Here is a 13,000-nt window from a genome sequence, read left to right as displayed (position 1 = left end):
GCCAATCACAGGCTGACACAGACAAGACCACAGCTCAAAAACAGAAGCATAAGGGAGGCTGCACACTTTCAAAAAGCAGTCCCACATGACCTGTTGTTTGAGAGCACACACACAGTTGCTCCATCACTTTGCTATCATTGAACTTCCTACGCTAATTTTATTAACCTACATTGTGATTCAGGATTTCTGTGACTGCAGTGACATTTGCTTTTCTGTTTGCTGTGTGTCTCGCACACAGCTGCCAACATGTGCCTTCTCCCAGCTGCCCTGCTGTTGTTTTTACTAGGTGAGTATTTTGTAAATCTTGACCTTTGCAGTGAAGCAACCTGGACATCACTGATTCATTATTTGTTGAGCAGTGTAATATTTAGGCCAGGGATTAAAAAGTGTGAGTCATGGATAGAGAGTGTGCCGGTTTTCTTTCTACCGATGATAACATCAGTTAAAAATTCGTCATTGATGGGTTGCAAAGAATAAAGCTGCAGACTGTAGAAACAAAATGGCACGTGGCCAAGGATGTTTGGTTTAAAACTGTTTATCATTATTCATGATGTTTTAGTTGTTTTGCGAGTAGAAGTGTGCAGTAGCTGCATTAGTGGCTTCGTTTTATTGATGAAAGCTCATGGTCTGCAGCCAGCACATTGACTTTCCTCAGATTTGTTTTCCCTTCCAAGTTTCTGTGTGTGCTGACTGGTTTGACAGGTGCCTAATCGCCCATCAGTTACACCAGAACAGATTAAACGATTATCAATAAGTTCGTGTTTAACCAGAGGCTCAGGTTTTGCGTGAGAGGTACGAAGTATCATGATTACCGATTAAGTGTTACTGACCAGATATTTCTTTGCAGAGAGTGTATTCTACAAAATGCCGTGCACCTCACTGTGACAGTCTCTCCTCAATGGCTCACACGTGTGCGCATACTGAACATCATTTTAATATATTTTAATGTTTAAATTGAATCTAACTTTGGTTGAAAATGTAGTGAAAAATGTCACTGATTTGAGAAAGCAGCAAGGTTAAAACAGAAACACAGTCAATGACAAAAAAGACACATGTCAACTCATTGGTATTTACATTGTGCAACGATATGTAATAGGAACTGATAGAGACTTTCTTATAATGCTCTATGTGTGAGCAGAAACACGGGACAACGCAGTCGGAAATACGGCACATTCCTACTGTATTGGTTCAACTGCAAATAATCAATATGTAATGCAGACACAGTGTAGCCTGGTGAAAAGTACGTGTGGAGGTCAGTGTGGTGGAAGACGCCCCACCACTGCAGAATGCGTTTAACTTGTTGCTGGTTTACTTGGATCTTTGACCTCCATCGTTTGATGATAGAAACCATTCATGATCTGAAGGAAGATAGTTTATCAGTGCTTTGTATACATTTTCACTGTAAGACATATGCACAACTTTGTGCTTGTTTGGAAATCAGATGTTGTCGTCAGCTTTTGCAAAAGTGATGTGGAAATGTCAAGCCTTCTTTGCAGAGATATTGAAAATAGACTTTTCCAGAAATGGAGAACATGTCTAGGGTTGAACTTTCAAAATTAACATGAGGCAGAGGGAGTGAATGGATTTTAAAGAACTTTTTTTACAAGAAAATTAAGCTTTATCGCAGGAAAACCCCATTGGACACTCTGATTTGAAACATCTCTCAATGGAATCCAATGTTTTTTAAGCATAATAAGAATGCGTCAAACTTTAACCAACTGTGAACCGTATTGTAATATGTGCTTTTACTGTGAGAAGATTATATTAAAAAAAAACCAGAAGATTAATAAAGGTGAAAGGTCAGGGTCATTCCATATCTGCTGTCTGTTGTTAAGATAATTATACACTGGCAAGTGTGGTGACCTACATTACCATCTTTGGCTCTTCCTTGTCGTCTTCTTCAGATTCCAGTTCCTGTGTTCAGTTTCTGGCGCCTCTGAACATGGAAGGAGTCACAGGGCAGGTGCAGTTTAATTCCACCTCCCAGACGGCCAGCGTTACCGTGTCTGGCGCTGGATCCTGCGGCTCAGTGAACATTTCACTCAGCGTGTTCCCTGTCATGTACGGCCACTTTCCTCAGCCCTGTTCAGAGGAAAATATCGGCTCCAGCATCTTCACCTTCACGGCTGATCCCGCCTCAAACTCCATCGTCAACGTGTCACAGCTCTTTGAACAAAGATCAAACCTGGATGACCTCTCGCTGTCTTTGCAGACATGTAACGGCACTAAAGTATGCACCGTAGTAAGTCAAGGTCAAAGTGTCTTGACTTACCAGGCTAGGTTCACAGATTCCATCGCAGGTAATGTTTACGTCCGTGTGAACACAGAACATACCAACCCCAGGCTTCTGGCAGACCTCATTACAATCGGTCAGGTCAATGCCTCACAAACCAATATCACTCTGCATGCATCTACAAGTACTGCTGCAAACTGCGATGTTCTACTTGAAAGCCTTAATCCTTCAGCTTTGACCAATCTGGGTGTTGTAAAGGTCGGGACCCCTTTGCGCCTTCAGAAGTCCCGTCTGGACCTCAGCAGCTTCAGTACCACGATTGGCTTTCTTCTTCTCAGAATGGGGTCAGATTACAAATGTGCTCAGGTTTATAATGTACCAGCGAAAAAGGTGAGCGCCGTTGTGAATATGAGAGGGATCAAAGGATACTTCAGCTTTCGCCAGTCTTCCCCGTTTGATTTAACGGAGTTGAGAGTGAACCTGACCAACCTACAGAGCAGAGTCGGCCCTTTCCACGTCCACCACTTTCCTGTTCCTTCAGTCAGGTCGGACCGTTGTTCAAACGATAATGTGGGTGGCCACTGGAATCCATTTGGAGTCGACACAAATGCACCAACATACCCTACAGGTCCCGGATCAACACATGACAGATATGAGACGGGTGACCTCAGTTCCAAGCACATGTCCTTAGCAGATAAAGATGCGGTGGATGCAATGTTCACAGACTTTAACCTCCCTCTGTTTGGAGAGAAAAGCATCGTAGGGCGCTCAGTTGTGATTCACCAACCAGACGGTCCCAGATTTGTTTGCACCAGTATCAGCTATCCTGGTGAAGTGATTGTAGGCCGAGCCGTTTTTCAGAGTCCTGTGGTTGGTCAGATCTTGTTCACCCAGCTGGTGAACAACCCTCTATCTGATGTGTCCATCTTTACCGATCTGTCATATGGAAATCCTACAACGACACCAACCAAAAACCACAACTGGCACGTTCACACCTATCCCATTAGCTCCGAGAGGGATGATGATGAAAGGCGCTGCAGCACAACAGCAGGTCACTGGAACCCCTTTGCCATCAACACAGCAGACAACAGCTACACCCTCCACTGCCGCCCGGCTGGTCCCTTATCCTGCGAGGTTGGAGACCTCTCCAGCAAATACAGCACCATTGATCTCAGCCCCAGAATCGGAAAAGTGGAAGCAAAACACTTCTTCACCGATGTCACTTCCTGGTTGCCTGATAAAGGCATTATTGGTCGTTCTGTGGTCATCCATGAGGCAGAAAGAGGAGGACCAAGGGTGGCTTGTGCCAATGTTACAAAGCTGCGGGTCCCAAAAGCTATCTTAGGCAGTTGGTTTGGCCCTGAATCATCCAGTGGCCAGGGGCGATTCTCCCAAGCTGTCCCTCAAGGCCCCACGACTATAGACATGGCCCTGAGGAGCCTGAAGTCCTTAGCCGGAGGTTACCATGTTCATATTTTGCCTCTCAAACCTGGAAGCACAGAACCCTGCTCAAACGCAAACATCCAGGGCCACTACAACCCACTAGCCTGGAACACGTCAATGTCCCCCTTACCTGGAATTGGCACTGTGGACCAGTATGAGATTGGAGACATCAGCGGGAAGTTTGGGACACTGAGTGGCCAAAATGACTTTGATGCTACATACATGGACCCTGACATGCCATTGATTGGACCCTACAGCATAGTGGGAAGGTCAATGGTGGTGCACTACACCAATGGATCAAGGTGGGAACCTGTCTGCATTCATATTTTTGTTCTTATCAGAGAGAAAACAAGATAACAAAGGGTGAAAGTGAAAGAAAAGAATACAGTAAAATATTTCACATACAGTACAGGGCAAAAACAGGTTCCTTTATCTGAAGAAGAAATGGTTAACGTCGTAACTCTTCTGAAGCCACCAACTCTTTTCCAGTATGAATACTTGGTATTTGTTGCAAAAATGAGGAAGTATTGGTCATTCTAGTTGTACATCATATGAGACATAGAAGCAGCATACAAGAAATGACAACACCACTATAGCCACTGAAAAGTTTGAGTGGTCACTGATGCCTTTGCAGAATTGCCTGAGCAGATTTCCAAGCTTTTCTCCACACTGAGCGGGCGCTGGCACAGAAACAGACTTTGCCAGTCTACTGAGGGCAATTATGCGTGTAGGATGTCAGAGACAGATTCATGTCTTCCTCATGTTTTGTGTTAACATACACTGATATCGTCCTCATTCATGGAGGATGACTCAACAAAATATTGTGAAGGAGAAAATCTGCAGGGTTAACCCCAGCAGGATTTAGATATGCTTTGCTCATCTTGTTTGTGTTTTTGAATCTTTCTGCTTGTGTGCGTGTGTTTGTCTCTACAGAATGAGGTGTGCTGATATCTCAGCCGAGAGAAATGCAGATGGACAATGGACGACTGCCAGGGCTGTTTTCAGTGGTGAAGTGAATGGGACTGTCACGCTGGTAAAAACATAAACAAAGTCTTTTCCACAAGCATTTACATTTTTCAAATCAAAAAAGATTATACATCATCACAGTAACTACCACACAAATCTTCTATTTACATGAACAGATACTGGATGCATTAAAGTACCTGATGAAGTAAAACAAAAACAAAAAAAAAGATTTTTTTTAAATTTAATTTTTTTTTTTTTTATAGTGCAGTCAATTTGTTTTATGAAGAAACAGTAAATGAATCATTGGCCATTTTACTGTCAACTTTACGTAAACAATTGTTATATGATCAGATGAGATACACTCAATTGATTTAGCACTCTTACACCCTCTTATACCATTGTCCTACTGATAACGGAGAGTATTTTCGTAGTGGCTAATGTCGCTTTGAGCGTCAAGCAGAGATGAAAAGTGTTCTGTGAAAATCTGGTGAGGTCGTTTCTTTCTAACTCCAGACACCCTCATACATTTCAAACTAACACGGACTCCAGTGGCATCACCAGGAAGTTTGTCCCTCAGGAGCCAAAAACTCTCTTTACATACACCCGTCAGAGATTGCGTTCATCTGTCGGTAGCACACACCAGCAAAAGTCTTCAACAGCCCAATTTTTATTGCACCATTTCAGGTTACTTATTAACAAAGTCAGTACAAAATATCAAAACCTAAATGGATGGAAAGGAATGGAAATGGATTTTTAAGAGTGTTTCCTAGTTACAAAGAGGTCGCACATTGATCTGTAAATAAACATGTCATTGTTTAATGTTACAATGACGCAGCTCAGCCCATGACAAAACCTAAATAACAAGATTTCCATGTGACAGACACACATCTTTAGGATCACTATCAATACGTTTCCTTTGATAGCCAGAGAGCACATGAATTGTCTCTTTCTTGCAAACTTATTGGGAGCCAAGCTGCCACAAAAACATGGCAGGACATTTCTGCTGCGCTGGACAGACACTGAATTCATTGTGCATGTGACGGCTTGCGACAAGGAGCTATGGGAAGATGGGGTGAGATCATTAGCTTAGCTTAGCATCCATCTGCTGGCTAATGCGACGTACAGGCTCCCTGAACTCGGAAGCCCACCGAGGGAACAGCTGTCTCTGTCAGCTGCCCTCCAGAGGCCCCATACTGAGTCCTGCACCACATCTATGGATGTGGTGCCTGTAATATCTCTGCGGAGTCTATATTATCAAGAAGAAAAGGGCCGTGTGGATAATAAATGTTGTCACTCAACAAAACCTACCAGTTTCCCTTAGGCAAATGAAGAGAGTCTCAAAGTAGGTGAAAGAATGTCTTGACAGTTAACGACAGGTCTTTTATTTATTTATTTATTTATTTTTTACCGATTGTGTCCTTGTGAGTGTTCCTTAATCTCATAGAGAATGCCTGAGTAAATACAACAGATTAAATTAAATTGTTCTCACTTCCAGCGCCAGCAGATGTTTTCAGATGGGAGTAGCAGTGATACAACACTGGAGGTGAACTTTCAAGCAACTCCAATTGAAACTGTAAGTACAGCTTCATTTACTGCACGTACTGTATGAATGCAACTTTAGTTTTTTAGGTCAATATCAAAAGGAAGTCTCAAAAACAAATTTAAAAAGTAACAAAGTTTTCAACAACTGCAAATGCGTTTCCACGTTACACCACCAGTCTACAAACCGTTCTGCCTCCACAGAAAAACTAGGACAAGAAAACCTCAAAGGAGAAGTTACAGGTTACACACCTGAGCTGAGTGTGTATTGCCAGCGAGAATAATAAAATGGAAAATGTCATAGAAAAAAAAAATCAGGAAAATGCATGTGACCAGCATGAGGTTGTATATGAGGACTGTGATGGTGAATAATGAAGGTGGTGTAAGCAGATTTAAGTGCCCAGATGTTTATTGTTGTAAATGTGTGTTCAGTTTTAAAGTGTGTATGTGTTTCCTCTTAACATTTCTATGTTTGTTTGACAAATTTATAATCACAAAATGATGCAGAAAACAATTCAAGCTCACATTTGATCTTTTTTTTTTTTTTTTTTTTAACCCTGCTTTCAGAGAACCACAGCTTCCTTGTTCATCACTGAAAACCGCAAGGATGCTGTCGGCACACAATGCAACAGCGTGGGAGGCACATTCAATCCCTTCAACATGAACTCAGTGGTGAGATTAATGTCTATATTTGTGCTGTAATTTCTTCATCGAATACATTTATCGATGGATTTATGCATATAAATTGTGTCGTGCCTAAAGGATACCATGAAACAAGATGAGATATTGCAACCAAAGAGGGCAGTTATTAACTTTAGTCTTAAATGTTTTGGACATAATACTTATATAAAAATGTGTGTGTGACTAAGACATGAGAATTAAAATACACTTTCTAACTCCAGACACCCTCATACATTTCAAACTAACACGGACTCCAGTGGCATCACCAGGAAGTTTGTCCCTCAGGAGCCAAAAACTCTCTTTACATACACCCGTCAGAGATTGCGTTCATCTGTCGGTAGCACACACCAGCAAAAGTCTACAACAGCCCAATTTTTATTGCACCATTTCAGGTTACTTATTAACAAAATCAGTACAAAATATCAAAACCTAAATGGATGGAAAGGAATGGAAATGGATTTTAAGAGTGTTTCCTAGTTACAAAGAGGTCGCACATTGATCTGTAAATAAACATGTCATTGTTTAATGTTACAATGACGCAGCTCAGCCCATGACAAAACCTAAATAACAAGATTTCCATGTGACAGACACACATCTTTGGGATCACATTATTATTATTATGATTTAGGCCTTTTATGTACATACATTACCTAAATATGTTACAATTGTGTTTGCGCGTGCACAAATTAAGAACTTACGAGTTTTAAATATTCACTAGAGTCTTGTATTATTTATATACAATACGAAACTTCAAAGCGTTGTAAAAGGACTTGTAGGCTTTTTTCTACACATTACACATCAAATAACACACATAACCAGCTGCGTTTGTGGTAAACGTGTGATGCTCTTCTCTCTCGCTGTTTCCCCTTCAGAGCTCCAGGTGTTCGTTGGAAAACCCGCTGAGCTGCGTGGTCGGGGAAATATCTGCACGACACGGCTCAGTCAACCTGGCTGAGAGACAGCTCTTCACTGACAGCATCATCCAGCTCCATGGAGACCACACAGGTGAAGGGAGGGAACATATGTGTGTATTCAGCAGTGGTCAAAATCAAAAGTTTGTAATGCTAGTTTATGACCCACAAAGAAAAGAATGTATTACTTTTGTTGAATATGAAAAGAGCAGATGTAGTTTACATATGTGTGTGTGTGTGTGTGTGTGTGTGTGTGTGTGTGTGTGTGTGTGTGTGTGTGTGTGTGTGTGTGTGTGTGTGTGTGTGTGTGTGTGTTTGTGTTTAGCGGTCCACAGATCTCTAGCGTTAAAGAACGGAGAGACGATCATCGCATGTGCTGATATCCTCCCAGAATCCCCATCGGCAGAGCAGACCTTTCCCAATGTGACAGACTTCAACCGGTGAGTGAAATAAAAATACGCCACATGATTAACAACCTTTCAACTTGCTTTGATCTTAAATCTCATGGCAGACTTTTACTGTTTGCCTGAGGTCGTTTGGAAAGACTTTCTAAAAAAAAAATGTTGTTCCTATAAATCCAGTTATACTTTTGGATGCCAATATATTTTTAACTGTTTGTGTCTGTGAGTTAAAACAGTGGCTTGCAGGTGTGCAGTAGTTTCTCAGGTCAGCAATAGACTCTTACTGATCACAGCTTTATGTCGGGGAACTCAGCAGAGTTGTGGGCTTTAATCCTGCAGCACTGAATTTTTGTCTCCCCTTTCTGCCAGTTAGAGTAATTGACACTGTTGATACTTGATTACGTCATAATGTAAACAGCACATTGCAAATAATTTTGAGCATTTTAACCCCTGTGACATTTCCTCTATACCATCCAATAGCATGTCAAAAGTCTGGAAGAGCCACGCAATGGAATTATTTTATGCCTTTATCCAGACAGTGTGAGAATGTCTCACCAGACACCAGAATTTTTAACTCCATAATGTTAATCAGCGTTGTGTGAACTCATTTGACGATGGCTTGAATGTCACGGATGTTCTTTTATATGTTAAAGTCCCGTACTACAGTTTTAAACTCAAGCGTACAGAACTTGGTCTAAATTTGTTGGCAGCTGCTCGCCGACCACGCTTCACAAATCTGGTCTGAAACACATCTGGAGGTTGTTTTTTTTAAGTCATTTATTTATTTCACGAAATTTGTCAATTATTCAGCATAAAAACACGTTTTGTGGTGTGATTGTAAATTATAGTACAGAAGAACATAAACCTGTCAGCGTTAGTGCTACCAGGGAGTGTGTATGTGTGACTCATATTTTGACTCTTCTGGAAAATGTAAATCTGTCAAAGTCCGTGGAGTCAGAGGTACCTCACTCTTCATCAGTCAGAAAATTGTTGTTCCAAAAACCATTCTGAGGAAAATTGTGATGACAATGTTGCGTGAAAGAACCACTTTAATTAATTTGACATTTTCATTTTAATTTCGAGTTGAAAAAAAAGAAAGAAAAAGAAACTGAAACAGAATCTCCAGTTCGTGACGATTGTTTTTGAAATGAAAAAATATGTCAACGCTGTCGTGTTGAAGATGAATTAGAATAATTAATCTCCACAAAATAGCTGAGGCATTGAGGAAGCAGAACAACTTGTCACCACAAATAGCAAACACACAAGAAGTCTGAGGTACAATTCAAAAGGAATGAGGTTTTTTTTCTGCCCTACCCACACAACGTATTCTCTCTGTAGCATCGCAATCTCATTATATACAGTATCTATTCTCCACAAATTCCTCTTTGCACCTTCTACACCTCACATGTACTTATTAATGAGGTATTCTGTGGCCTCATCAGTGGTATGACATGCCATTGTGTCACTAATCACCTAATTACAGACCACTGAAGGCCAGGAGGAGATACAGAGCAGCGGCCGATTCATAAATTTCTTGAACATCCATTAAGTATCAGCTAATTATTCTCGTAAACTCACTGTGATTCTTCACTATCATCCTGACCTGTATTAGAAAAGTATTATTTAAATGGGTCATAGCACACTCTGAAGCACACTGTGCACCTCAGTTTGATCATATCTAATCATTATATCATGTGACGACAATGTTTTATGTCTTTATGTCCAGGTTTGATTTCCGTAGTCGAGTTGCAGATGTGGTTCAGCTGAGGACAGCAGCAGTCACCATCTTGCCCGGCTCTCCTCGGTCTGCCGCTGATGGAAAGTGCCAACAAGTCAGCTTCATGATATCTGGTAAGGCAGGAAAAAAGTTGACCTTCTGTCAACACAATGCTTCTCTACTTTAAAATATGAGAAATATGAGAAGAGCTGATATGAGGAAGTTAGTGAGGGAACATGTATTCCTCTTTCTCTGTATATGTTGAGTAATAGATCATATTACTAAAATAACATACTCTACATACTGTAAATAGGGTTTCAAATTCTTACCAGGTGTGTTGTCAGTGTAGTGTCAGTATAGTCATTATGAAGAGTGAAACAGGTGTTGTCAGTGTAGTGTCAGTATAATCATTATGAAGAGTGAAACAGGTGTTGTCAGTGTAGTGTCAGTATAATCATTATGAAGAGTGAAACAGGTGTTGTCAGTGTAGTGTCAGTATAATCATTATGAAGAGTGAAACAGGTGTTGTCAGTGTAGTGTCAGTATAATCATTATGAAGAGTGAAACAGGTGTTGTCAGTGTAGTGTCAGTATAGTCATAACAAAGAGTGAAACAGGTCTGATCTCCAACCATTAAAACCATTTGTGACTTATCTAACCTTCTCACAGAAGTTGTTATGACTGCTGGGTCATTGTTGTTGCAACCAGGCATCTTGGCGATGTCTGGGCGTGACAGTTACAGGTTTTCCAGTAGTGAGACAAAAAATAAAAACCTACTGCATGCTTTTTAACAAAAACACACGGTCGGGGTTCGTGACAAAAAACATGCTTAGGATTAGGATACAAAAAACTCAAGAACACTGCTGTCACCTCCTGGATTCAAACCTCATTGTTTCCCATGACAGTCTGCAATTTATTCCACCAAGCCACCATTCCTAAGTTATGAGGCTGCCAAAAAAGGTCCTTTATACTTGGTCTCAATACCTGTGCTGCTGGACCTTGGTCACATGATCCTTTGTTAGTTTACATTTACGTGGGTGCAAGATTCATGCTTACTGAGCGTGTAACTTTCCCGCCTAGACAGAGCAAAGCGTGGCTATCCCACATTTTTGCCGTAGTGCACGTGCGTGTCTATTTCACGCTTTGCCGCGATTCTGAGTTGGTTCATAACACTTAATGCTGTATCTCTAAAACTTTAACTTTTAACAAACTTTCGCAAAAAAAAAAAAAAAAAAAAAAAATATATACGAGGATATTGTCTGCAACATGGCCACGACTAGTGGGTTCTGTATTCACAAGCACATAAAGGCTTTTGTGTGTGATGAAAAATACATTTATCTGTATGTTACAACATGTAAATCTTTAAACAAATCAGCTACTTCAAGCTTTTTTGATCTGGTCAGGCAAACTGTGTGGCAGAAAATCAGGACAAAGAACAATTCTGGGCATTGAAATCTTTAGAAAGCCTGAAAAATTGCTCAGTAACCTGATTCTGCATGGAGTGTCTCATGTTCTGTCACTTCTTCTGTCCCAGGGGGGAACAGAGTCGTATCTGTCGAGAGCTTTCACACGCTGTAGCACAGGACAGGCATTTATGCCCTCAAAAGTCTCCCACAGGGTGGAGAGTTTACTTTTACAATAATTCTCCACATTAGACCCCCCCCCCCCCCCTTTCCTGTGCTTGGGTGGGATATAGCAGCAGAGATGCATACAAAAATTTTACAGCCAGCATGCATTCGTGTGAAGTTACCGCTAATATAAATTACATGCTGCTGTCCATCTGCTTCATGAAGCATCATGTAATAGTCTAAAGAGAAACTCAGCTTTATGTGCAATAGAAATCACTCGGATTCTAACTTAATTATGTGTGTGTGTGTGTGTGTGTGGGTTAGGGTAAATAAAGTAGAATAAATAGGCAATTGCAGCTTTTATGATCTCAGTCTGTAATGAGTAAGTAAGCATGGCCACTTTGTATCTTAAAGGGGATGTCAGCAGTGAGCTGCTGCAGTCGGTCAAAACCAGCGAGAGGATGGGCCAGTTCAAAGAGTCTGACTCATGTACAAGTAAGTACACTCCACACTGCAGACAAAGCTTTAATGGGACTGTGATGGAAATGGTAAATCGTTTTGTTTAATGGACAATGTGTTTTAGAAGTCCCATTCAGAAGAAAATAATGTTCTCTTGTTAATTAAATATTGATTGTGATGAAAAGAGACGTAATCTACTACTGACTATATAGTTTAACATTTGTAAAATATTACCATAAATACATGGCAGAGTTGAACTGCAGCAAATATAAGGATAGTAACGTAAAAATCATGGTTAACAATTGCTGGCAATGCAATAACTAAAAATGTATAATGTCTACATGGAAGTTCTGTCAACCACACACAAAGTGAAGATTGTATTTTAAAGATCACTTCCATGATACAACACAACCCATGTTTGATCACTTCTAAGCAACATGTCTAGTCATAAAAATGTAAATTGACTATCTCAGAGATAAAAACAAAAACAAAAATAGATTACACTGAGTCATAGCCTCTTTTATTAGAGTTTCCCTTCTCGCTTGAATAATCTTCGTGATTTGATGGCCTCAGGAAATGCAGGTTTTCCGATGGTCCCAGGAAGTTTTCTCCTCGGCTTGATGTTTGCTGCCACCTGCCTGCTGTCATCGATGACTTCTTTATAGTTGAAGGACTCCACTATCGGCCGGGACAGAAGGATCCTCGTTTTGTGAAAACTGCAAATATGTTGATGAGGTGTAGCCCAACAACTGATACAAACATCACCAAGCAAATAATAGTCTTTTTCTTTGTACAAGTTTTGTCAGCCAATCAACATCTTCCCATTTCCTCTTTATCATAACCAGTTTGGGCAACATTAACTGTTCAGTGTCGTCTTTATAGAAACTACATGTTTTTTTTATACAACATACGTTGCTGTTATTTTATTCATTTGGGATCTTAAATGAGTGGATGGAGTTACTGCTGTGCATTTTCAGACCTCTTGGCAATTTTATTTTATGTATTCGCTATCCTTATATCCATGTGAAATTGTATGTAAATATCTGGAAAATTGTGAATAAACAACGCTAATGTTTGTATATC

General features: G+C 40.6%; 1 protein-coding gene across 1 annotated transcript; it reads left to right on the top strand.

The window, feature by feature from the left end:
• Positions 1-93: 93 nt before the first annotated feature.
• Positions 94-12,996, top strand: cusr (Copper-only SOD repeat protein). Its single transcript, XM_069714602.1, has 10 exons — positions 94-286; positions 1,905-3,978; positions 4,610-4,709; positions 6,138-6,215; positions 6,749-6,853; positions 7,735-7,867; positions 8,099-8,213; positions 9,901-10,025; positions 11,873-11,953; positions 12,491-12,996. The coding sequence occupies exons 1-10, from the start codon at positions 247-249 to the stop codon at positions 12,580-12,582; spliced, it is 2,943 nt and encodes a 980-aa protein (XP_069570703.1). The 5' UTR covers positions 94-246; the 3' UTR covers positions 12,583-12,996.
• The last annotated feature ends 4 nt before the right edge of the window (positions 12,997-13,000 follow it).

This window comes from Brachyistius frenatus, unplaced genomic scaffold, assembly GCF_029030835.1.
Source record: "Brachyistius frenatus isolate BFR_SWC_R1_liver_20210118 unplaced genomic scaffold, ASM2903083v1 Contig_132, whole genome shotgun sequence".
Taxonomy (NCBI): Eukaryota; Metazoa; Chordata; class Actinopteri; family Embiotocidae; genus Brachyistius; species Brachyistius frenatus.
The sequence above is the reverse complement of the archived record's forward strand: the minus strand, read 5'-3'. Positions and strand labels throughout refer to the sequence as shown.